The following is a 24,998-nucleotide window of genomic DNA, read 5'->3' as shown; positions in this document are numbered from 1 at the left end:
CCCTATGTAAAGCGACCTTGGGTCCTCTGAAAGGCGCTATATAAAACGAAGTTATTATTATTATTAAGACTCAACCGCCCGTGATAGGTGCGGAGTCTGGGAAACCCTCCCCCCCCCCCCCCCCCCACCTCCTTGCCAAGCCGCCTAACAGCTTGGCCCTGATTGAATGAAAAGAGATTCCAATAACCCCCTGACCAATCAGAAGAGGGAAGGAGGGGTTTATCCGGTACCCCCTCACAAGCCCAACCCTTGCATACGACAACAACAATAGCCATATGATACCTTCAGTAGCAATGCTAATGCATAGCGCAAGCTAATCACTGCACGCTAACCACAGACACATCTGTGAACAGGGTTTATAGCAAGACCAAGTTGTGTGTGTGTGAACCCGACACCCGTATCTATGTTGTAAGACACCGAAAATCTGATAGAGAGAGAGAGCGGCTGAGCCGCGGTACGTTTTCATACGAGCATTACTGCAAGCCAACACAATAGTGTTGCAGCTCAATATCACTGTTTAAGCAACAGAGCACACAACTAACCTCTACTGTTATGTGGATATTCAAGTCGAGGCAGAAAAAACCCTTTTTCAACCGAGTGTAGGCTGCAGGCCTTGCTTAAGCTCTAACATGAAAATAACGTCTAGCCCTCCTATCAAACCCATACCATCGAAAGAGTCACACAATGCATCCCCATCATATGTTTGGTGAATAAACACACAGTTTGTTAACAAAAAATACAGTCTCCCTTTAGGAGGGACTCTTTATTTTTCAACAAAAAATCATAGAGGGGCCGGGAAGGGAAACAGGGGGGGACCACAGAGGGAAAAAGTCACTGAAGTCTTAGCAACGCCTGCCACGAGCCGCTCTGGGCTTCCCACCCCGTGGAGCCCCGGAGGGACGGTAAACGATCGGCGGCTGGTCTCGACGATCCCTACCGTCACTTCCGGGCGTAGATGGGCCGGCTGCAGTGGCGGAGGCGCCCTCTCTCCTCCTGGCCTTCTTCGCTGAAGGTCCAGCAGTGGCGGTGGTAGCAGCGGCGGCCACGGCGGAGGAACCTCGACGACGCGGCGGCCGTCTGACTCCACCGGCAACATTGGGCGGGGGGAAATGAGGCTGGAGCACGGAGCGCTCATCCTGCATCTCCCTGCAGGTTGAGGTCATCAGCTGCAGTGCCGACCCGAATAGTCCAGCCTCGGAGAGGGGTGCCGTCAGAAGGGGAGTCCTCTTCTTCTCCGGCACACGCGCCTGCTCCAGCCAAAGGTGGCGCTGGGTCAGAGTGGCCAGGGCACGCACTTTCCCAGCGGCTATAGCCTGCGGCTGAATCAGATGCAGGATGGCTCCTGCCGACTGGGCGAGCTGATCATGCTGTAAATCAGTCAGCTCCGTGCCGCCCGTCAATATCCCGGACATGAATCTTGCCAGCTGCGCGATGTTAGAAGTGGCAGCTAGAGATTGTGTTCCGGAGATAAATGACTGGTCGCTCCAAAATGCCAACCGCCTTGCCGATTTCCCTTGGGGAACCGGCCCCCGTAACGGCTCCCACACCACCTCAGGACAAAGGAGCGCCGCCATCGGCCTATCAAGCCGTGGCACGCCCTCCTTCATGTCGTCTACCAAACCTGCCACCCGCGTGACTTGCACGTAGGCGGGAGTAAGGCCCATGATGTGGGAGACCACCTGGCCCTGACGGACATAGGCCGCCATTGAGGGGAAAAATGGGTAGACAACGTCCACCCCTCTCACCGGGCGACGTTGCCATAGATGACCTATGAGATCATCAGGGACAGGAACAGGCAGTGGCTGCGGCAGCGGCACGCAGTTTGCGACTGCCGCCGCCGCCATGAGCTCGGGAAACAAAGCATGCAGTTCCCCCTGCATACTTTCCTCCTCCGATCCCGCGTCCCTCACATACAGCAGACTACTGGTCAAGGAGCCACATTCTGATGTGGCTGATAGCAGGGCATCCCGCCGCCGAGTCGGAGGTTCAAACCCAACATCTGCGGACGAGGAACCCCAAGGAGACATCTCACCCCCCTCCAGTGTTACCTGGACAGGCAGGGGACATGTCTCCACCGGGCCTTCAAACAAGAACCCGTCCGCCTCTATCATGTAGTCCACTGTCTCCATCGGGCATGTAGAGACCGACGCATCCTCATCTGGCTCCAGCAACTCACCAAAACCAGGCCGTTCGTGTCTGCAAGCCACCATCTTGCGACGGGAGCGAGCTGACGCAAAAAGTTTGCGTCTCAAATCCCCCGCAACCAAAGGAGCCGGCCGCCCAACAGCGGACGACTCCCCGGAAGCAGAGGAACCAGAGCCGGAACCAGGCCATCGCACAGGAGACGGCACTGGTGCACCAGCTCCTTGGAGAGGCAAACTACCCATCGGACGCCTACCGGCCGTGGCTGCCGACCACGAGAGAGGCCTCAACCCCGCTCCAAGACGCACGACAGAGGCGGCGATGGAGAACCGCTGGTGAAGAGTAGCGTTACGAGCGCGACCCTCCGAAGTACACATTATGACTTAGCTTTTTTCTTTCGAAATATATGAGAGAAGAAAAAAGCAAGAAAAAATGTAAACACGTCTCAACTTTATTCAGCTAACAACCTCGTCAAGTGTGGGATCTACCGAAGGCACTTCCTTGTGGTGAAAGTGAAGAAGGAGGCGAGTAGGTGACCACACACCTGCTTATGAAGGTAAGCGGATAGGGGTGTGGCCAGACGAATGTTGGGATGTAAAGGTACATTGTGGAATTTTTTATTCAGTGCTCATGCACGAAGTGAAGTGCGTGCAGATGACGCTGAGCGGCAGCCATAATGAAATAGAACCTTCTGTAGTGTGGTAGTGAAAGGTTAACCGTCTGTAGTGTGGTAGTGAAAGGTTAACCTTCTGTAGTGTGGTAGTGAAATGTTAACCTTCTGTAGTGTGGTAGTGAAAGGTTAACCTTCTGTAGTGTGGTAGTGAAAGGTTAACCTTCTGTAGTGTGGTAGTGAAATGGTTAACCTTCTGTCGTGTGGTAGTGAAATGTTAACCGTCTGTAGTGTGGTAGTGAAAGGTTAACCTTCTGTACTGTAGTAGTGAAATGGTTAACCTTCTGTAGTGTGGTAGTGACATGGTTAATATGCTGTAGTGTGGTAGTGAAAGGGTTAACCTTCTGTAGTGTGGTAGTGACAGGGTTAACTTTCTGTAGTGTGGTAGTGAAAGGGTTAACATTCTGTAGTGTGGTTGTGAAAGGCTTAACCTTCTGTAGCTTGGTTGTGAAAGGGTTAACCTTCTGTAGTGGTTGTGAAAGGGTTAACCGTCTGTAGTGTGGTAGTGAAAGGGTTACCTTCTGTAGTGTGGTAGTGAAAGGGTTAAGGGAGGTCATATTGAGGAATGTGTCCACAGTCTGGATCAGCAGCATGCGATCAATAACATCCAGGGCATTAGAGCCTTAAGACCCTTTCACTGCCACACTACAGAAGGTTAACCCTTTACTATCACACTACCGACGGTTACCCGACAAGTTATATTCATTAAAGAACGTTGATTTAATAAAAAATCATTTAATCAGATTAATCACTTTATTCAAATTGAGGATTTTGTTTGAGGATATACAAAATTTAAATAAATGTATGATTACGTCATAAAATATGACGACAGACATTCGAAGCTTCATTAGAAAACTTCAATAGAAGCTTTGAATGTAAAACAAAATTATATTCGGTACTAGGGCTGACCTTCGATTTTTCTTTTTGAATTCGAAGCTTCGGGGCCGAGATTCGATTTTAATTCGAAGCTTCGAGATAAAAAGAAAAGAAATAATAATTTTTTTTATTAAAATAAATATATATTTAAAAATATAAATTTATGTTGTGGGACTTGTACAGCACTTTGTTCAACTTTGTCAGTGCTGTAAAGTTTAAACCTTTTAAAATCTTAGACAAACGAAACACTTTGCTTTCATGGAATATTGTAAGCCGTCATTTGAGGCTTTATAAAAGCAGCACAATGAACAAAAATCTGTCAGTGCCGAGTCCGACCTGCTCTTAAATAACAAACAGCAATGCGTGTTGTAGTTAACAAAGAGTTGATTTAGCAAAAAAAATATATATATATAATTTTTTTTATATATATATTCAAATTTTATTTTCATATTTGAATCCCATGCTCATCGAACGAAGCTTCGAAGTATTTAAGACAGCCCTATTCGGTACAGCCCTAGTAGATTCACACAGGGATAGGAAGACTCTCGGGAGGGCACGTAACAAAACATTAGGAAGAACAAGGAACAGGGCCGTTTGTAAGTCAAGGATGCAGTGGTAGCGTTGTCGAGGAGCGCCTGTTTGTTTCAGCTGTCGGATGTTACAAAAAGCTCTGTTTTCAGTAATATGCTGATTCCATGTGGACTGGAGGGCGGAAGCGCAGAGAAAATACTATGTTTTCATAAATATCCATACACTGTCTTCTCACTGACCTCTGCACCAAGGTGACAGCCCCCCCCCCCCCCCCCCCCATACCTACTCTCATTAGTTATACCACTGGCCAGTATGGGTTATTACATAGTGTATTTATACTTCTATCACTGTACATAATAGGCCTGGCCCCGACTAAGGATTTGTATAGTCGACTTTGATTGGCCAAAATTGGCTGATAGTAAAACTTTTTTTTTAAGTAATAAACTGAGTCAGAAGTATGTATACATGTGCAATGTGATTGTGTGTAGTGTAAGGGATATGTACAGATATATAGGCCTAGTACAGATATATAAAAAGGGTTATATGCAGGTATGTACAGACAGATGTGGATAGATATACGTTAAGAATACATTATATAATATATGGTATAGGCTACTACAGCATTATTGTACATGCTATAAAAAGATACTGTACGTCGATTGTAAAAAGATACTATACTGTACTTCAGCACACTTGGTTGGCACTGCTCAAAACGTACCTTTTTAAAATAGCTTTTAAATGAATTATTATCTTTATTTTATTATCTTATTTTTCTTTATTTCTATTATTTTTACTTAAATATTATATTTTCATTGTTATCATTGTTTTATGTATTTTTTTAAATAATTGTATTTGTTCTTTTTTAATGTCTTATTTTAGTGTTATTACATTTCTTCTTATTGTTTACTATAACATTTTGCTATTTTGTTATTTTAACTATAAAAATGTTCGGTCTTTATTATTATTTTATTTGTAATTATTTTATTGTCTTATATTATTGTCTTACTGTTTGTCTTATTTAGCTATTTTTACTATCTTATCTAGTTGTTTTATTACCGTTTTTATAATTTTCATGTAATATAATTTCCATCCTTAGTTATGGAGTGATTGTAATTATTTTCTTATTTTTTTGTATCCTTTTGTTAAATCACTCCATAACTAAGGATGGAAATGATATTACATGAAAATTATAAAAACGGTAAAGCACTTTGAAAAAAGAATTAAATAATAATAACGTTATTTATATAGCACCATTCATACAGATGAATGGTGCTATATAAATAATGTTATTATTATTTTACATTTATTTTAACTTATAAAAAATATATGTTAAGACTTCTAAAGAATGTCATGTTTTTAGATATAATATCTATATTATTCAAATGGGAGCTAAATATATTATACTTTATTATTCTATTACATTATATTATAATATATAACATTACATTATATTCTTCTTCTTCTTCTTCTTCTTCTTCTTCTTTATTTTTTCCGGCAGTGTAAACACAACATGGCATATTACTGCCCTCCTCAGTTCTATACTACGCCCACAATTTTGGGGACAGCCTTATCAAACATATTATTTATATTATTCAAATGGACCTCAAACATGTACCGTTGTGATGTCACAGTATGATGTCATAATAGAACATTCTAGAACATTTGTGATGTCACAGTATGATGTCATAATCGAACATTCTAGAACATTTGTGTATCTATTCAACTATTCTCTCAGAATATCTCATTGTGCATCTTGAGACAGTACTGAACAGTACTGAACAGATAGACTAAACAACATAGATTGAAGCCTGCATTTCTCAACCAAGGTGCCTTGCCTACCGGTTTGCTGTGGAAAGAGACAATACAGAGTGTAATTTCATAAGTTCTCCCCATGCTCGGGACTGAAAGCGTTATAGTTACCGTTAGTTTTAGGTATTTCTGAAACTAAAGTTGTTAGGCTGATAGGAAAGCCACTGTCACCATCGACATGCCTAGGAGATACTGTGCCATTTACGCCACCGGGATTGTGTGCGCTCACCTCCTGATCGTGGGCATCGCCTTGGCCATAGCTCAAGTCTTCCAAACAATGATCAACAGCCGGTTAAAAAAGGAAATGACTTTGACGGAGAAAAGCCGAGTGTTTGAGGTGTGGAAGAATCCGCCGCCGCCTGTTTACATGGAGTATTATTTCTTCAACGTGATGAACCCAGAGGTGTTTTTGGCTGGCGAGGGCAAGGCCAAGGTCAAACAGATCGGGCCCTATACTTACAGGGAATACAGACCCAGGAAAAATGTGACTTTCCTAGAAAACGGGACCAAGGTATTCGCCCTGAACCCCAAGAGCTTCGTCTTTGTCCCTGGGAAGTCGGCAGGCAACCCAGAGGTAGACGTCGTCAGGACAGTCAACATCCCAGTTGCGGTGTTAATGAATGAGAACATTCATTTATTACCCTCGGAGCGTTACGCGATTGGCAACTTGTTGAACAACGAGGGTCTGAACATCTTCATGGAGCGCACCGTCCACGAAGTGCTGTGGGGCTTCAAGGACCCTGTCCACACCATAAGGCCTAAGGGGGACGACCACTTTGGCCTAATGTGGAAGAAAAACGGAACACACGAAGGAGCGTTTGTGTTTCACACGGGAGAGCAGAACTACATGGACATTGGCAAGATTGACAGGTGGAACGGCCTGAGTAAGATGACATGGTGGTCATCCAATCAGAGCAACATGATCAACGGAACAGACGGGACGGTCTTCCATCCTCTGCTGTCCAGGAATGAGCTGCTCTACATCTTCGCCGCTGACCTCTGCAGGTCTATCCATCTAGCCTACGTGGAGGATGTGGAAGTCAAGGGCATCCAGGCCTACCGCTTCGCCCCCCCCGCGGACGTGCTGATGAGCCCCACAGAGAACCCCACCAACGAGGGCTTCTGCGTGCCGGCCAGAGACTGCCTCGGCACTGGCGTGCTAAAAGTCAGCGTTTGTCTGTCAGAACATGCCCGCACAACTCCATCTTTCTCTTTTTCAACCTCTCCAGCAGCTGTCCTCCTTGCATATCCGCTCTTCTCAGTACCTCCTCATTCTTGATCTTATCCTTCCATGTTATCTTCAGCATCTTCCTCAGCGTCCACATTTCAAAAGAGTATCATCCTCTTTGCCTCTTCATTCAGTGTCCATGCTTCTGCTCCGTATGAAAAGACTGACATAACATACGTTTCCAAAATCCTGGGCCCTCATGCATCAACGTGTTCTACGCACAGATCTGTGCTTACCCTGTGCGTACGATCATTTCTAAGCAAAGAGTGGGATTCATCAATTTGAACTTGAACTTGACTCCGTGCTTACATCTACGCACATTTCAGACCTGGCGTACCTAGCGCCCAGTGGTAGAATATATTATTACAACAAGGAAATGAGCTTCTGTGCATAATAACACTGGCACGTTCTGTGCGAACCGTAGTTCATTATAGTTCATTGTAAAATAGCAACAGTAGTGTAATTATGGTCAAAACCCTATAAATAGCATTTGGAATAATAGATCTTTCTCTCAGAATGAATGCAGCATGGTTTATATAGCGTTATCGGAATATACGGGGTGTAGGCTACTGACTGACTGCGCTCCGCGTAGCTTGATTGATTGATTGATTGAAAAGTTTATTAACAGATTGCAGAATGGGTACAGTACAGTACAGCTCAGTACATACAATTGTTAATTGGGGATGCAGACCAACTTTCGTCCTGTTTACATCAGGGTCCCCCATTTTCAATTCATCATAAATCATAAAGCTCAACTCGTTATTATTTTGCGCACAGACCGCCGAAACACGGGAACGTTTTGATTATATTTAAAAGGCTTTACGTTAAACGAAACAAGTGGAATTTCGAAGCTGTAAGCAGAATAAGTCATATGAATATAGTGTTCTTCCCCCTTTTTACTGTACAAGAAAGAATAGAAAACGCATTGCAATGACACCATGCAGATAGTGGACAGACTATATGATGGGATTCAAGTTCATGTATTGAAAGGCAGGATACATCATACATGCAGTGAGATTCATTGTTCTTGTATATGCTCTCGTATTATATTGTTTATATAGGCTACCCAATACTGACATCAAAATAGATTGTAGTATGCCTCTAGAAATCATATGCAGCAGGTAGAAAATTGACGGGAGATCCATCGCGATTTGGAATAGAATTGAGGAGAACTTTAATCCGTGGGTATTAATCAAACAACACGGGAAAAGGCAGTCATATTCCAGCGCGGTCTTTATTAGCCGACAACAAAATAGATGCCTCTAAAAATCATATAGCCAATCGAACACAACTAATAAAGGCATTCATATTACAGCACGGTTATAATGACACACAACCAACGCCAAACAGTGGTCAACGAACGGTCTTTATTAGTATTTTGAGCTGTCCAGGCAGAATTGCAGCAATGGTCTTAGGGAGCCGTTGATATCTGACATCACCGTTTACAAGTCCGCCTTTTATTTATCCCATAAATCATAATACGCGATAGTGTCTTCTTGGTTCGACAGCAGTGAATTCTCCGTGGAGTTTCTCGGAGTCCCGCTCGGGTCGGTCCATTATTTCACATCCCATGGGGGGTGTTTCCTCATTTTCATGACCATATATGGATAATCATGCACGAGCATTGACGGTAGAACAAAGTGGTATTCATCAACACGGCAGGGCATAGAGCCTGCGTACGCACGTGTGATGAATGCCGACTTCCCTGTGCGTACGCTAGTTCTACATTCCGTGCTTACGTGTGGAAGTAGGTCAAGTTCTACGTCCACGTTGATGCATGAGGGCCCTGGTCTTCGTTTTCCAACTTATGTTTCTTCTCAATAATTCTTTATGGTTCCAGAATGCGCCCTTTGCAATTCCGGTTCTTCTCTTAATGTCCATGTTAGCTCTTCCACCTTCACTGATCCAGCTTCCAAGGTACATGTACTCCTTCACTTGTTCAAGTTTTTCTCCATCCACCTGTATTTTACAAACAGTTCCTGGTGTTTTTTCAATGATCATTACTTTAGTTTTCTTTGTGTTTAGCGACATTCCATAGTTTTTGCATTCGACATTCAGCTTATTCATCATGTCCTGTAGATCTTCTTGACAGTTACAGACTATAGCAGTGTCATCCGCGTATCTTATATTGGTGATGTTCTCTTCGCCAAGTTTTACTCCTTTCCCTCCTCTCAGACCTTTTTTCATCAGTGATTCACTGTACATATTAAAGAGTACAGGGGACAAGATGCATCCTTGTCTTACACCCTTCTCCACCAGGAAGTCTCTTGATTTCTCCTTTCCTATTCTAACATTAGCCTTCTGCCTCCAGTATAAGTTGGCAATTATTCTTCGGTCAGAAACTGGTATTTTGAATTCTTCCATTGTTCTCATCAATGTTGTATGTTCAACTCTGTCGAAGGCCTTCGTGAAATCGATGAAGCAAATATACAGCTTCTTCTGTTGGTCAGCTCTATCTTTAATCTTTCAAAATGTTCAGTTGCTATCGCTATCAGCTTTATCTTACATTTTTCAAAATGTTCAGTTGCTACTGCATGCACTCATCTGTGTTTCACTACACACATGAGTGCATGCTTACCAAGATGGCGCCGCTACGTCCGGCTGCCTGTCTGTGCGCTCCGTCGAGACTGTGCATACTTTTGTTAATATTTATAGTTTTAAGAGTTTTGTCTGTACCAACAGTAGGTGCAATTAATGTGTATGACCGTCAGTCACTTATAGACATTGGATTACGGGAAACTTACCGACTGGATTACTCTCTGGATCAGCTCTCTGAACCGCAACAATGGCCCGTTGAGATCTTGAGGACATCAGGACCGGATCTCGCCCCCAGGGACAAAGGACCCAGACGGCGAGGAAAGAGAGCTGGAGTCCGTAACAGGCTGAGAACCAGGCGGCACAGGACACCACTACCCAGTATATTGCTAGCCAATGTACAATCAATAGACAATAAACTAGACGACATCCGAGCAAGGATTCAATTCCAGAGAGACGTTAGGGACTGTAACGTTCTCTGCTTCATCGAGACGTGGCTGGCGCCAGAAGTCCCAGACCACGCCATCCAACCGGCCGATCATTTCTTCATTCACCGCAAGGATAGAACAGCAGAATCCGGTAAACAACGTGGAGGAGGTATTGCCTTCATGTTGAACAAAAATTGGAGTGACCCAACTAACGTGAAGGAACTATCCAACCACTGCTCCCCAGAACTGGAATATATAACCATCAAGTGTCGTCCTTTCTTCCTCCCGAGGGAGTTAACGGCGATCGTCCTGGTCGGAGTGTATATTCCACCGCAAGCTGAAGCCAGCAACAAGGTTGCGCTCTCCAGACTACACGACGAGGTAAATAGAATCCAAGAGGCGAATGTTAACGCCGCCATTTTAGTTCTGGGAGATTTCAATAGCGCCAATCTGAGAAAGGTATTGCCCGACTTCTATCAGCATGTGACTTGCAACACCAGAGGCGGTAACATCCTAGATCACTGTTACACGCAATTTAAAGGTGGCTACAAGGCTCATTCTGATAGTGGCTTCGGTAAGTCAGATCACGCATCAATTTTTCTTACACCGAAGTACAGACAGAAAATTAAAAGTACTCCCGTAGTCTCGCGAGAGGTGCAGAAATGGGATGTGACGTCAGAGGATACGATCCGGTCAGTGTTTCACAACACAGACTGGAATGTGTTCCGCGACACAGATAACATTAATGCCTACACGGAGACAGTGCTGGACTATGTTTGTACTAGGGTGAAAGAAACAATCCCCACTACCAAAATGAAAGTTTACCCAAATCAAAAACCCTGGGTAGACAAATCCGTCCGTGAAGCTCTGAGAGAGCGCACCAAAGCATACAACGACGGCCTAGAGGCAGGCAACATGAATGACCACAAGGTGGCGCGATACAACGTAAGGAGGACTGTGTCAGAGGCCAAACGACGCTACAGGGATAAAATTGAACTCCAGTTTGAACAAGCTGACTCTAGAGCTATGTGGCAGGGGCTCAAAACGATGACAGACTACAAAGGCGCCTCCCTCAAACTGAACAGTGACATCTCCTTAGCAAATGACCTCAATACCTTCTATGCGAGGTTTGATGCTGGTAATAACAACACCAGCTCACAAGCCTCGGCAATGGGGGGGGGGGGGGTCGGCTGCTGATGGAGGCGCAGTGTTCAGGGTAACAGAGCATGAGGTGAGGCGGACCTTTAAAAAAGTGAATATCAGGAAGGCAGCAGGTCCAGACGGCATCCCCGGCCGCGTCCTAAAAGTCTGTGCCGACCAACTGGCCCCAGTATTCACTGACATATTTAACCTGTCCTTAGAACAGGCTGTCATCCCCACCTGCCTGAAGAAGTCCACTATTATCCCTGTACCCAAAAAATCCAAGCCTGCTTGCCTCAACGACTACCGCCCTGTAGCTCTCACCTCCATAGCCATGAAGTGCTTCGAGAAGCTAGTAAAGGGCTACATCTGCTCCTCCCTCCCCATCAACATGGACCCCCTGCAATTTGCATACCGCCCCAACAGGTCCACGGAGGACGCCATATCCCATGTGCTGCACACAGCAGCATCACACCTGGACAAGAGGCAGGGGAACTATGTGAGAATGCTATTCATCGACTACAGCTCGGCATTCAATACCATAGTCCCCTCCATACTCATAGCCAAGCTCAGGGACCTGGGCTTGGGCTATGACCTCTGCCAGTGGGTCTTGGACTTCCTGACTGGCAGACCCCAGGTGGTGAGAGCAGGCAACTGCACCTCCTCATCCATCACCCTCAACATAGGGGCCCCCCAGGGCTGTGTTCTGAGTCCCCTCCTCTACTCCCTGTACACACACGACTGTGTGGCTCAGCGGAGTAGCAATACAATCGTCAAATTTGCTGACGACACAGTGGTGGTGGGCCTGATCTCTGCCAACGACGAGAGGGCCTACCTGGAAGAGGTCAAGGTCCTGGCGGGATGGTGCCAGGAAAACAGCCTCTCCCTGAACGTCAGCAAAACAAAGGAGATGATTGTGGACTTCAGGAGGTCGGGGGTCAAGGACTACAGCCCCCTCAGCATCGACGGGGCACCGGTTGAGAGAGTCAACAGCTTTAAGTACCTCGGAGCCTACATATCCGAGGACTTGACATGGACCACACACATTAACAGTGTTGTGAAGAAGGCACGACAACGCCTCTACTTCCTCAGGCGCCTAAGGAAGTTCCAAGTCAGCCAGAAGATCCTTAAGAACTTCTACTCATGTACAATAGAGAGCATCTTGACCGGCAACATCACCTCCTGGTTTGGGAATAGCACTGCACAAGACCAAAGCAGACTACAAAGAGTGACACGTTCAGCCGAACGCACAATTGGAGGGGGGCTCCCCACCCTCCAGAACATTTACTACAAGCGTTGCAAGGGCAAGGCTAAGAGAATCATTAAAGACTCCAGTCACCCGAACAACTGCCTCTTTGAACTGCTGCCGTCAGGCAAGCGATACAGGAGTCTCAAGGCGAGCACAGAAAGACTCAGAAGAAGCTTCTATCCCCAGGCCATCAGGCTGCTAAACGAACAATGAATGAACACTACACAACAACAACCACCAAACGCACATAGCACACACATCCACACGCACACACTCACTTTAAACAAACACACTGTAGCACCCACTCCACACACTTATAGCACACACCCACTTTAAACAAACACACTGTAGCACCCACTCCCCACACTTTATATTTATGGATGAAGGATTGCACTACAACTCGTACACCTTACTGTAAATTGTACCTAAAATTGTACCTCATCCCATTTCTGCTTTGCACTAGATAGTACTGTACATTAGTACACTGCATAGTATTGTGTATTGTATATTATATGGTAACTCAGAACATTGTACATATGTCTATACCGAACACTGTGACCTCATTTTCTTCTTCTAAATTCATGCTATATTATGTTATTATGTTATTTGATACTATCTTGTCTAGCACAGTCTCTGGAGCGTAACAGTAAGAAGCATTTTGTATGAAAGTATTCTGTACTTCTGTATGACAACTATTAAAGAACTAAAGAACTTGAACTTACCAACTGTCAGTCTGTAACACTACTATCACCGACATCTAAGAAGGGATATCCCCCTTGAATGGCCCTTCTAAAGTTTCTCTCCTCCACATTGCCTGTGGTGCATTTTTTCCTATTGCTAGGTTTTTGTGAGTTTTTCCTTACCTTTGCGTGGGGTATGTCTGGGAGTGTTGCATTCATTTATTTATTTTGCATTTATTTAAAAATTTGTTGGACCTTATGGTGTTCTTGTTTTGTTCTTCACTTATTGTGATGTTTCTTCTTGACTTGTTTAACACATTAACTGCCACAGAGTTTCAGCATCTTATACCATTCTCTGCCAGTACTGTAAGTCTATGGAGATGTTCACCTTCTTTGCAGGGCTATAACTTTTTAAATTATATTGCTAAATTGACATTACTATGGCCTATTCAACATCGATTATCTATTGTTCAGGATGTAGGAACGTTTTACTTTTTCATTCACACATTCATACAAAAATACCGTCTAGAGTATAAATATGTTTTTATCGTTTTCTGCAGTAATTCCTAGAATGTGAGATATAGGCATAAATAGGGATGGGTATCGTTAGGATTTTATCTATACTACTACTCTTATCGATACTGCTTAACGGTTCGGTACTTTATCGGTTCTTTTTGATTTAGCAAAAATATATTAAAATGATTAAGAACAGAATCGACATTGCTTTATTATTCTTTTATATAACTATATTACTGCACATGGCTACTTTTTTATCAATTAATACAAGCAGTCAGATAAATTAACTATTTTGGGACTTTCTATTTTATTTAGTAGTAGTGGTCCTGAGTTAAGCTGGTCCACCCATCCGATGTAAAGGCTAACTTTGGCACATCTTTAAGCTCTGTGATAACATTGGCCTTTTCAACATTATACCAAGTTCAAGTTCAAGTTTCAAGTTTCTTTAATAGTTGTCATACAGAAGTACAGAATACTTTTATACAAAATGCTTCTTACTGTTACGCTCCAGAGACTGTGCAAGACAAGATAAGTATGAAATAGAATAACATAGTATAGCATGTAAATTAGAAGTAAAACAATTAGGTCACAGTGTTCAGTATAGGCATATGTACAATGTTCGATGCAGAATAGACGTAACTGAGTTACCATATAATATACAATACTATGCGGTGTACTAATATACAATACTATATAGTGCAAGGCAGAAATGGGATGAGGTGCAATTTAGGTACAATTTACAGTAGGTGTACGAGTTGTAGTGCAAATCCTTTATCAATAAATATAAAGTGTGTTTGTGTGATCTAAAGTGTGGAGAGTGGGTGCTGCAGTGTGTTGTTTGTTTAAGTGAGTGTGTGCGTGTGGGTGTGTGTGCTGTGTGCATTTGATGGTTATTGCATAGTGTTTATTGTTCGTTTAGCAGCCTGATGGCCTGGGGATAGAAGCTTCTTCTGAGTCTTTCTGTGCTCACCTTAAGACTCCGGTATCGCTTGCCTGACCGCAGCAGTTCAAAGAGGCAGTTGTTCGGGTGGCTCGAGTCCTTAATAATTCTCTTAGCCTTCCCCCTGCACCGCTTGTTGTAAATGTTCTGGAGGGTGGGAAGCCCCCCTCCAATTGTGCGTTCGGCTGAACGTGTCACTCTTTGTAGTCTGCTACGGTCTTGTGCAGTGCTATTCCCAAACCAGGAGGTGATGTTGCCAGTCAGGATGCTCTCTATTGTACATGAGTAGAAGTTCCTAAGGATCTTCTGACTGACTTGGAACTTCCTTAGGCGCCTGAGGAAGTAGAGGCGTTGTCGTGCCTTCTTCACAACACTGTCAATGTGTGTGGTCCATGTCAAATCCTCGGATATGTGGGCTCCGAGGTACTTGAAACTGTTCACTCTCAACCGGTGCCCCGTCGATGCTGAGGGGGCTGTAGTCCTTGACCCCCGACCTCCTGAAGTCCACAATCATCTCTTTTGTTTTGCTGACGTTCAGGGAGAGGCAGTTCTCCTGACACCACTGTGACAGATTCTCTACCTCTTCCAGGTAGGCCCTCTCGTCGTTGGCAGAGATCAGGCCCACCACTACTGTGTCATCAGCAAATTTGATGATTGTGTTGTTGTTCCGCTGTGCTACGCAGTCATGTGTGTACAGGGAGTAGAGGAGGGGGCTCAGAACACAGCCCTGGGGGGCCCCTATGTTGAGCGTGATGGATGAGGAGGTGCAGTTGCCTGCTCTTACCACCTGGGGTTGCCCGTCAGGAAGTCCAAGACCCACTGGCAGAGGTCATAGTTCAAGCCCAGGTCCCTGAGCTTGGCTATGAGTTTGGAGGGGACTATGGTATTGAATGCTGAGCTGTAGTCGATGAACAGCATTCTCACATAGTTCCCCTGCCTCTTGTCCAGGTGTGATGCTGCTGTGTGCAGCACATGGGCTATGGCGTCCTCCGTGGACCTGTTGGGGCGATATGCAAATTGCAGGGGGTCCAGGTTGATGGGGAGGGAGGAACAGATGTAGCCCTTCACTAGCTTCTCAAAGCACTTCATGGCTATGGAGGTGAGGGCTACATGGCGGTAGTCGTTGAGGCAAGCGGGCGTAGATTTTTTGGGTACAGGGATGATGGTGGACTTCTTCAGACAGGTGGGGATGACAGCCTGTTCCAAGGACAGGTTGAAGATGTCAGTGAATACCGGGGCCAGTTGGTCGGCACAGACTTTTAGGACGCGGCCGGGGATGCCGTCCAGTCCTGCTGCCTTCCTGATATTCACCTTTTTAAAGATCCGTCTCACCTCATGCTCTGTTACCCTGAACACTGAGGCCATGGTTAGACTAGTGTATTCCTGGCGTTTTTTTATACGTTTTTGACGACGTTTGATGTCCCTATTACACAGAAATGCGTTTTTTTGGCGTTTTTTTGTGGATACGGCTGAAACGCAAAATTGTGTTTGCGTTTGGAGATACGCAAAAAAAACGCATCGACAACAGCGTGTAGTCAGCACGGAGCCGTTGTTGCAAAAACGCCCATACGCAGTAGATACCATCTGCGTGCCCTTCCGGTGACAACAGTGTGTGTGTTTGGGACATAGCTCCGTGTCCCAAATAGCTTCAGCTACCATGTGTTGTCAAGTTATTGTTATAAGGACCCCAGTCCAAGCTACAACAGTCTGCATTCCCTTAACAATTGTTTGTATTGAGCCGTATTGTATTGTACCCATATGCAATATGTTAAATAAAGTTTACATCCATTCATTCTGCTAGCATTACCGATTGCATGAGCAGCTGGCTAACGTGAGCTATCAGGATTCAGACCCTGTTACTGTAGCTCAGAGCTCCTCTTTCAACTTAACAAGCATTAAACAAAATGGCCCAGTCATCTATTCACCTTTGTTTAATACACACAGCGTTGTCTCTAATGTTATCTAACTACTGATAGCTCGCGATATCATCAGTTTTGGTTCTGGCTAAGTAGCGTGAGCTAACGTTAGCTTCTAGCCACAATGCTATATTGTTATAATGGCATACTCCATTGACGTTAGCATGCAGCTAACAATGTTACCGATCTTTTTTTAGACTAAACTATCCGCTCTTGGTGGTCACTTGTGTTGATGTTAGTTTTGTTTCATCAACAAATGACAGGCAGAACACACAGTGAATGTATCCGTTTTGTTTATTGCAATTTTATTAGGCTTTGCTGAAAAAGAATTGCTGCATTGGGTAACTAGGCAAAAGATGGTGGCCGCCTTGTTGACATTTGCTTTGCAGGCACATTCAAGTTCTGATTGGTTGAAATTGCCTTCATGTTTGCCACCTACTGCCACCTACTGCTTTGGCAGTGTACTACATCAGTGTGCTCGGGTGACAAAAACGAAAAAAAAACGAAAGTGTGACTCGAGGCGCACGACGTCGCGGCGAAACGCATATGAAAACAATACGAAGATGATACGAAAGGTGTAACCGCCGCCTGAGTCTCCATCAGCAGACCCCCCCCCCCCCATTGCCGTGGTTTGTAGGCTGGTGTTGTTATTCACAGCCTCAAACCGCGCATAGAAGGAATTGAGATCATTTGCTAAGCAGATGTCACTGTTCAGCTTGAGGGAGGTGCATTTGTAATCTGTCATTGTTCTGAGGCCCTGCCACATGCCTCTAGAGTCAGCCTGTTCAAACTGAAGTTCAACTTTATCCCTGTAACTAGGGATGCCCCGATCACGTTTTTTGCCACCGATACCGATCACCGATCGTCGTGAGCCATATCGGCCGATACCGATCCGATACCGATAATTTTTGATTAAAAAGAAATTAAAAATTATTTTATATAAAAAGTGTTTTTTTTTTTTTTTTTTTTTTTAAATATATATATTATATAATTATACTTGTACTTGTAGTTGTATTATCTGCGAGACATCGCCACCACGCAACAAGTCAAAATGCTCGCTATCTGCAAACAGCTCCACTGTCTGTGTGTATACTGCTTTGGTCAATTCAGCTGCCCTCAGCGTCCCCAGTCAGAGCGAGTTCAACTTACTAACAGGGTGAAGCATTAGGCTAAGTTTCCATTTGTCCCTCCCTCAATGATATGTTATTTTCGTTATCATTATGTAAACAAATGCACATATGGATTGTTTGCTGCAACGTTTATGAATGAATTGTAGCATTAATAAATAATACGCAGATAATTTAATTAGATGAACATTTGTTTTTAATTAGTATAATAATAATAATAATAATAATAATAATAATAATAATAATAATAATAATAATAATAATAATAATAATAATAATAATAATAATAATAATAATAATAAGCAACTGCAACAATTACACATATATAAATATAATATAACTGGTTGTAAAAACAATTTGCGTTAATAGGCTAAAACAGTGCAAAAGGCAATATGCCTGGGGGCTATAGGCTTCTAAAACAAGGCCCGAAAGAGACCTTAGCCTAAATACGCTGCAACAATTACAAATAAATAATAAAATATAACAATATAACGGGCTGCAAAAACAATTAGCCTATTTAGGCAAAACAGTGCAAAAGGCAATATGCCTGGGGGCTATAGGCTTCTAAAACAAGGCCCGAAAGAGACCTTAGCCTATAGACTAAATGCCTATGGCGTGTTATTTATTAAGCATCATTGGCAGATTCTTTTTAATAAAGAGGAGCATCTCTGCCTTTTCGGATGTAATCCTGTTCCTGTGTTCATCCACGATGTTGGATGCAGCGCTGAACAAGCGCTCACTATCCACACTTGTGCAGGGCGCAGAGAGGTACGCTCTTGCCACAGTGGCGAGGGCAGGGAAGCGATCCCTGTTTGCTTTCCTGTACGCCAGTGGCTGTGCACTCCGAGAGATGGGTGGCTCTGCCAGGTAAAGATTCAGCTGTGACGCAGCCACGCTATCGTCGTTGGCCTGCTGCTGCGGGGTTTCTTCAGCCATAATTTCGCCAAACATAGACGACAAGGAACCTGCTCGTGGCACCTTCTCAGCTGGCTCGCCTGTGTCGCTGGCTCCGGGTGCTCGCTGGCTCCGGGTGCTGGGTCGGGGCCTGTCTGTAAGGCCAGCAGACGCAAAAGCAGTCCCCGTGTCTGTGCCTTGAGCTCTTCAGAATAAAATCGGTCCTTGTATCTTTTATTTAAAACAAAGAAAACATCACATTAATTTAGCATGGCATTCGTTCTTTTATACGATGCAGCATAAGACTGTGTCATAGTTAATAATATGATAATAATAAATAATAGAAATAATATGTTTGTTAGGCTAATCTAAAATAGATTAATAATTACATTTTGTTAATTATATTTTTGCTAAATGTATTCTGGCTAAATCACCTTGGGTCTATGATGGTTGCCAAACTGTAGAGGGGCTCTGTTTCGATGTCTGCGAATCTGCGGGTTACAGCTTCCAGCAGTGTGGCTTTTGTGGTCTTCACGCCACGATCTGATGCCACATCTCTGCCCAGGAGACGTTTTAAAGCATCACAGAAGGTATGACATCATCTCTGCCCAGGAGACGTTTTAAAGCATCACAGAAGGTATGACATCATCTCTGCCCAGGAAACGTTTTAAAGCATCACAGAATGTATGACATCATCTCTGCCCAGGAAACGTTTTAAAGCATCACAGAAGGTATGACATCATCTCTGCCCAGGAAACGTTTTAAAGCATCACAGAAGGTATGACATCATCTCTGCCCAGGAAACGTTTTAAAGCATCACAGAAGGTATGACATCATCTCTGCCCAGGAAACGTTTTAAAGCATCACAGAAGGTATGACATCATCTCTGCCCAGGAAACGTTTTAAAGCATCACAGAAGGTATGACATCATCTCTGCCCAGGAAACGTTTTAAAGCATCACAGAAGGTATGACATCATCTCTGCCCAGGAAACGTTTTAAAGCATCACAGAAGGTATGACATCATCTCTGCCCAGGAAACGTTTTAAAGCATCACAGAAGGTATGACATCATCTCTGCCCAGGAAACGTTTTAAAGCCGTGACACAAGGTATGACATCGGCGGCAGATGCAGAGGATGAACTAATTTCCTTCGTGAGCTCTTCAAACGGTGCCAGAATGGAGGATAGCATGTTTTCGATCAGTCCCCACTGGTTGGCAGTGAATATAGCGGGTAGTTCGAAGTCCGCTGCATAAGCACCCAGTGCCCGTTTTTGCCCAAGGAGACTTTGGAGCATATAATACGTGCTGTTCCATCTGGTGCTGACATCCTGCTGCAACCTTTTGATAGGCTGGCCGAGTTGCGTCTGCACACTCTGCAATCTAGAATAAGCCAGGCAGGAGTGCTTGAAGTGGCCCACGATGCGTCTCCCTGTAGCTGTGATGTCATTTATGCTCCGCTGTGACAGCACTCCATCGTGGACAGCCAGCTGAAGCGTGTGGGCCATACACCCCAAATGTGGCAGTCCCGCGTCTGTCATGCATTTGATCATGTTGCGGGCGTTATCTCGCAGTATGACGTGAATCCTTTCTCTTGGAATATTCCACGTTTCGAACATATTCTCAAAGGCTGTTGCCAGCGCTGTAGCGGTGTGGGAGCCTGAAAACTCCTGTGAATGCAGGACAGCTTTACGCAGTTGGAACTCTGCGTCAACCCACTGAGCTGTCAAACTCAGCATTGACATGGGGCTGACATCAGAGCTCCAAATGTCACTCGTAAAGCTGATTGAAGACACGTCTTCTTTCATAAGGCTGTCCACGTGCGCAAACACTGCCTGGTAGAGCTCAGGTAGCGCAACATCTGTAAAATACGTGCGCCCCGGGACAGTGTAGCGCGGCTCAATGTGAGAGAGTAGCCGTTGGAATCCTGTGTTTTCGACTACACTTAATGGCTGGTCGTCGAGCCCTATGAATTCCATGACTTTGCGTGTGATTGCCTTGGCCTTCTGAGTCCCACTGCCATACGCAGATGTGCTTACCATGGTGGTCTGCGTCAGCGCGCGCTTTGGTGGAGGCTCAGCTGCCTTTTTTTTTTTTACTCGCCTCGATGAATTCTCCATGCTCCGCTAAGTGCTGAGTCTTCAAATGTCGAATTAAATTCGTTGTGTTGAAACTCTTGACAATGTTTCCCCCACGAGGTATTTTATTCTGGCATACTTTGCAGATGGCAATTGTTACATCAGTCTCAGACACCGTGAAATAGTTCCACACCACCGACATGTTTACAGGTGAGAAAATGCGACAATGAACACTGCCTCGTGTTTTTCGAGCGGTCGGCGGAGAATTGGCTCATGCTTTCCACGTCATCAATCGGTTTCTGTGATCGGCGAATATGAATAATTATCGGAATTCCCCGATCGCATATTTATAATGATTATCGGCCGATAACGATCGGTGGCCGATCGATCGGGGCATCCCTACCTGTAACGCCGTTTTGCCTCTATTACTGCTCTCCTGACGTTGTATCTTGCCTTCTTGTGTTCTTCCATGTTGCCTGTCACCAGCCCTGTGTTGTAGGCTGATGTGCTCACTTTCAGAGCCTCACGGACGGATTTATCTACCCAGGGCTTTTGATTTGGGTAGATTCTAATTGTGGTAGAGGGGATTGTTTCTTCTACCAGAGTACAGACAAAGTCAAGCACCGTTTCAGTTAGGGCTGGGCGATAAAACGATAACGATAACTATCGCGATAAATTATTTCCTCGAAATAAACATGAAACGTGGTCGCAAAGTTTCGATATATCGATTTTCCAAGCTTGGATATGAGCACGCACTAACAACCAATCGGTGAAGGAGATGGCCGAGAGCGAAGGAGACCAGGAAGGAGACCCAGCGCTGCACCTCTGGGTAGAGAGGTAGGACTCACTCAACAACAAGGCTTGCTAGGCTAACTAGCTTGCACGGCGACATTTTATATATTTACGTGCAGAGTATGTGTGCGCTGTGAATTCTGAGGCCACGTTCATAGTAGTGTGGGGTATACAGTGGACGTCGTTTCAATATATTGTGGCGGAAGAGAGTATTTTAGTGTCATATTTATTACATTGCCATGAGATATTCCGCTTGTCGGCTAACTTCTAACGTGCGCGGACTGATGACGACATCAACTCGACTCAAGACATTCGCAGCAGCATAATAAGACAACAGGCTGGCTAGGCTAACTAGCTTGCACGGCGACGTTTTATATATTTACGTGCAGAGTATGTGTGCGCTGTGAATTCTGAGGCCACGTTCATAGTAGTGTGGGGTATACAGTGGACGTCGTTTCAATATATTGTGGCGGAAGAGAGTATTTTAGTGTCATATTTATTACATTGCCATGAGATATTCCGCTTGTCGGCTAACTTCTAACGTGCGCGGACTGATGACGACATCAACTCGACTCGAGACATTCGCAGCAGCATAATAAGTTAATTAAACTTGACATACATTATATCGACGATAATTATCGATATCGAATTATATGAATTTTTTTTTATAATTTTATCGCGATAACGTTTTTGGTCATATCGCCCAGCCCTAGTTTCAGTGTATTCGTTAATATTGGCTGTGTTATCACGGAATACACTCCAGTCTGTGCATTCAAGTGCAGCTTGGAGTGTCTTCTCTGACGTCACGGTCCAACGCTTAACCTCTCGCGAGACCACCGGCGTTCGCTTGAGACTTTGTTTATACTTTGGCAAAAGAAAAATGGCGGCGTGATCGGACTTACCGAATGGACTAAGAGCCTGTGACTTGTACCCATTCTTAAATTGCGAGTATACATGGTCTAATATGTTCTCGCCTCTGGTGGGACAAGTCACATGCTGATAGAAATTCGGCAACACCTTTTTAAGACGCGCGCTGTTGAAATTGCCCAGAACCACAATGGCAGCGTCAACGCTAGCTATCTGTTGTTTATGTGTTCGCGTGTGGTGGGATGTACACTCCGATGAGGATGATGGACGTCAACTCTCTCTGAAGAAAGAAGGGTCGACATTTGATCGCGATAAACTCCAGGTCTGGGGAGCAGTGGTTAGACAATTCCTTTGCGTTGCCTATATCGCACCACTCCTTGTTTATCATGAAGGCAATGCCGCCTCCCTTCGTCCTTAGTGACTCCGCCGTCCGGTCCTTGCGGAGGACAAAGAAGTGGTCTGCCGGTTCTATTGCATGATTCGGGACATCTGGAGACAGCCAAGTTTCTGTGAAACAGAGGACATTACAGTCCCGAATGTCCCTCTGGAATTGGATCCGTGCTCTGATGTCGTCCAGTTTATTTCCTATCGATTGCACATTGGCCAACAATATGCTGGGCAATGTGGTTCTGTGTCGTTTGGACCTCAGTCTGTTCCGGACCCCGGCTGCTCTTCCACGTCGTTGCGGCGTCTCCTGGCTTTGGCCACGGCCACAACAAAGGATCTCAGCGGGCCACTGCTGCTGTTCAGCAATCCGATCCAGAGAGCAATCCAATCGGTAAGTTTTCCTTAATCCAATGTCAATGATTGACTGACGGTCATACACATATAATGCACCAACAGTAGGTGCAAATAAAACTCTTAATACTATAAAAAATTAACAAAAGAAAGCACAGTCTTGACGGAGCGATCAGAAAGACAGCCGTTCGGTGCAGCGCCATTTTATACCAGGCAGGAATCAGTGTGTTACTGAGGACATTCCTGCAGGGAGGGGTATATTTGCAGTTGAGAGCATTGGTCATCTCCCTACAGTAAAGATTAGAAATGATTGAATTATTGTAAATTTGTGTGGAGTGGTGGGAATAGCTGCTTCAATAATAACTTATAACAACAACAACAACAACAACAACAGACAAGTTAGACAACTATGTATACAAAAAAAAACTATATACACTGAATGATTAGTTGTTACCTAAAGTCCTTGGACTCCACTGTAGAGAACGGGTGCAGGCCTTTGACAACAAACTTTGTCACAGCCCTGTGACACTCATTCACCCTATCCTCTGTCATCCTTTCTCTAGCTGCTAGGGAGAAAGGACTTTGGGTGGTGGAGGTAGAGGGAGGATGTGTGGTGGGCTCACTGGCCTAGGACACATTGGTGGCTGACGCCTCAGCTTGACGATCTATAAAAAGTTTTTAGATTGTAGTATTTGTAGATAAACAATGATTTTGTTTATTAGCCTATTTGTAATAATTCGTTATTAGCCTAGGCAACTCCGTATCTTGGCTTACCGGCTGCAGTGGACGTGGATGCAGATGGAACACTGCGCGCAAGGCAGTCGAATACGGCACATTTCTGCAGACTAATATCATGTTTTGCCAACAAATGTTTTGATATATTGCTCGTATTGCCACCCTTACTGGCAAATGTTTTGTTGCACTTGTGGCAACGTGCATTGTCGGCATTGACCCTTGTAAAGTATATCCATACTTTCGAACGCTTCGCTCTATCCGCCATTACGACAAGTGCATGCAGAGGCAGAGCTGTCTGTGTGCAGCGCGCTTCAGCACAGAGACAGCACCTTCATTAAGAAGTACCCGTATCTGTGTATATGACTACCGCGACTCGCGAGGAGTGTGTGTAATAATGACTCGCTGCGGCTCGCTTCTTGTGCAGAGACAGAGAGGAGAGATCGTTCGCAACTTTTAAATAATAACAATAATAATAATAATAATTTCTCTAGAGTATCGATAGCAGTACCGATGACGTCGGAGCTTATTAATACTATTTTCTAATATAGTACCGGTTCCTGTTTAGAACCGGGGTCCGGGGGTCATCCCTAGGCATAAATGCATAAATTATATAGATTATCAAATGCCGTTTGTTACCGATCCACGCTATATAAAATATTTCAACTGTAGGCCTACATGGTCCTAAACGTTATGACTGATCATGCGCGGGTGAACGGGGGGGGGTCGTTTATAATTCCGTGATTGTCGTTAAATGTTTTATGTAGTATGGGTGATATATAGATCAGAGCAGTTTGTATGGATAATAATAAACACTCACGCTGAAAATGACGTCAGCCTCCTCTTACCGTTGGGCGATGAGACTGGAGCAAAAAGATCCCAGTTATTTGATGGGGATCGAGTAGATCCATTTCCGGTTTGTATAATACTAATACACGCCCAAATCATGTCGATTATTGAGTTATGGCAGCGATCCATATCCACGGTGTGTGGCTAGAGTCACGCGACGATATGCGAGTGGCCGGACGGATTTAGGAGACGCACCAACCGGCATTTCCAGTTTGGCAACTCGCCGATCATCCACCAGGGGGCAGTATTGAAGCGTTGCAGAGT

General features: G+C 44.6%; 2 protein-coding genes across 2 annotated transcripts in view; both read left to right on the top strand.

Annotated features, from left to right (window-relative positions):
• ctnnal1 (catenin (cadherin-associated protein), alpha-like 1) overlaps window positions 1–24,998 on the top strand; it is a 310,492-nt gene that overhangs the window by 91,937 nt on the left and 193,557 nt on the right. The window lies entirely within an intron of this gene.
• On the top strand, window positions 6,207–17,820 carry LOC311227569 (lysosome membrane protein 2-like; the record flags this gene model as incomplete). The annotated part of the gene is made up of 2 exons (XM_084313290.1): window positions 6,207–7,203; window positions 17,771–17,820. 2 exons carry the CDS (start codon window positions 6,207–6,209, stop codon window positions 17,818–17,820), a joined length of 1,047 nt encoding a protein of 348 aa, XP_084169416.1.

The sequence above is a fragment of the Notolepis coatsorum genome, assembly GCF_963971535.1.
Source record: "Notolepis coatsorum genome assembly, chromosome: 4".
Taxonomy (NCBI): Eukaryota; Metazoa; Chordata; class Actinopteri; order Aulopiformes; family Paralepididae; genus Notolepis; species Notolepis coatsorum.
Note: the sequence above shows the minus strand (reverse complement) of the source record. Positions and strands in the feature narration are given on the sequence as shown.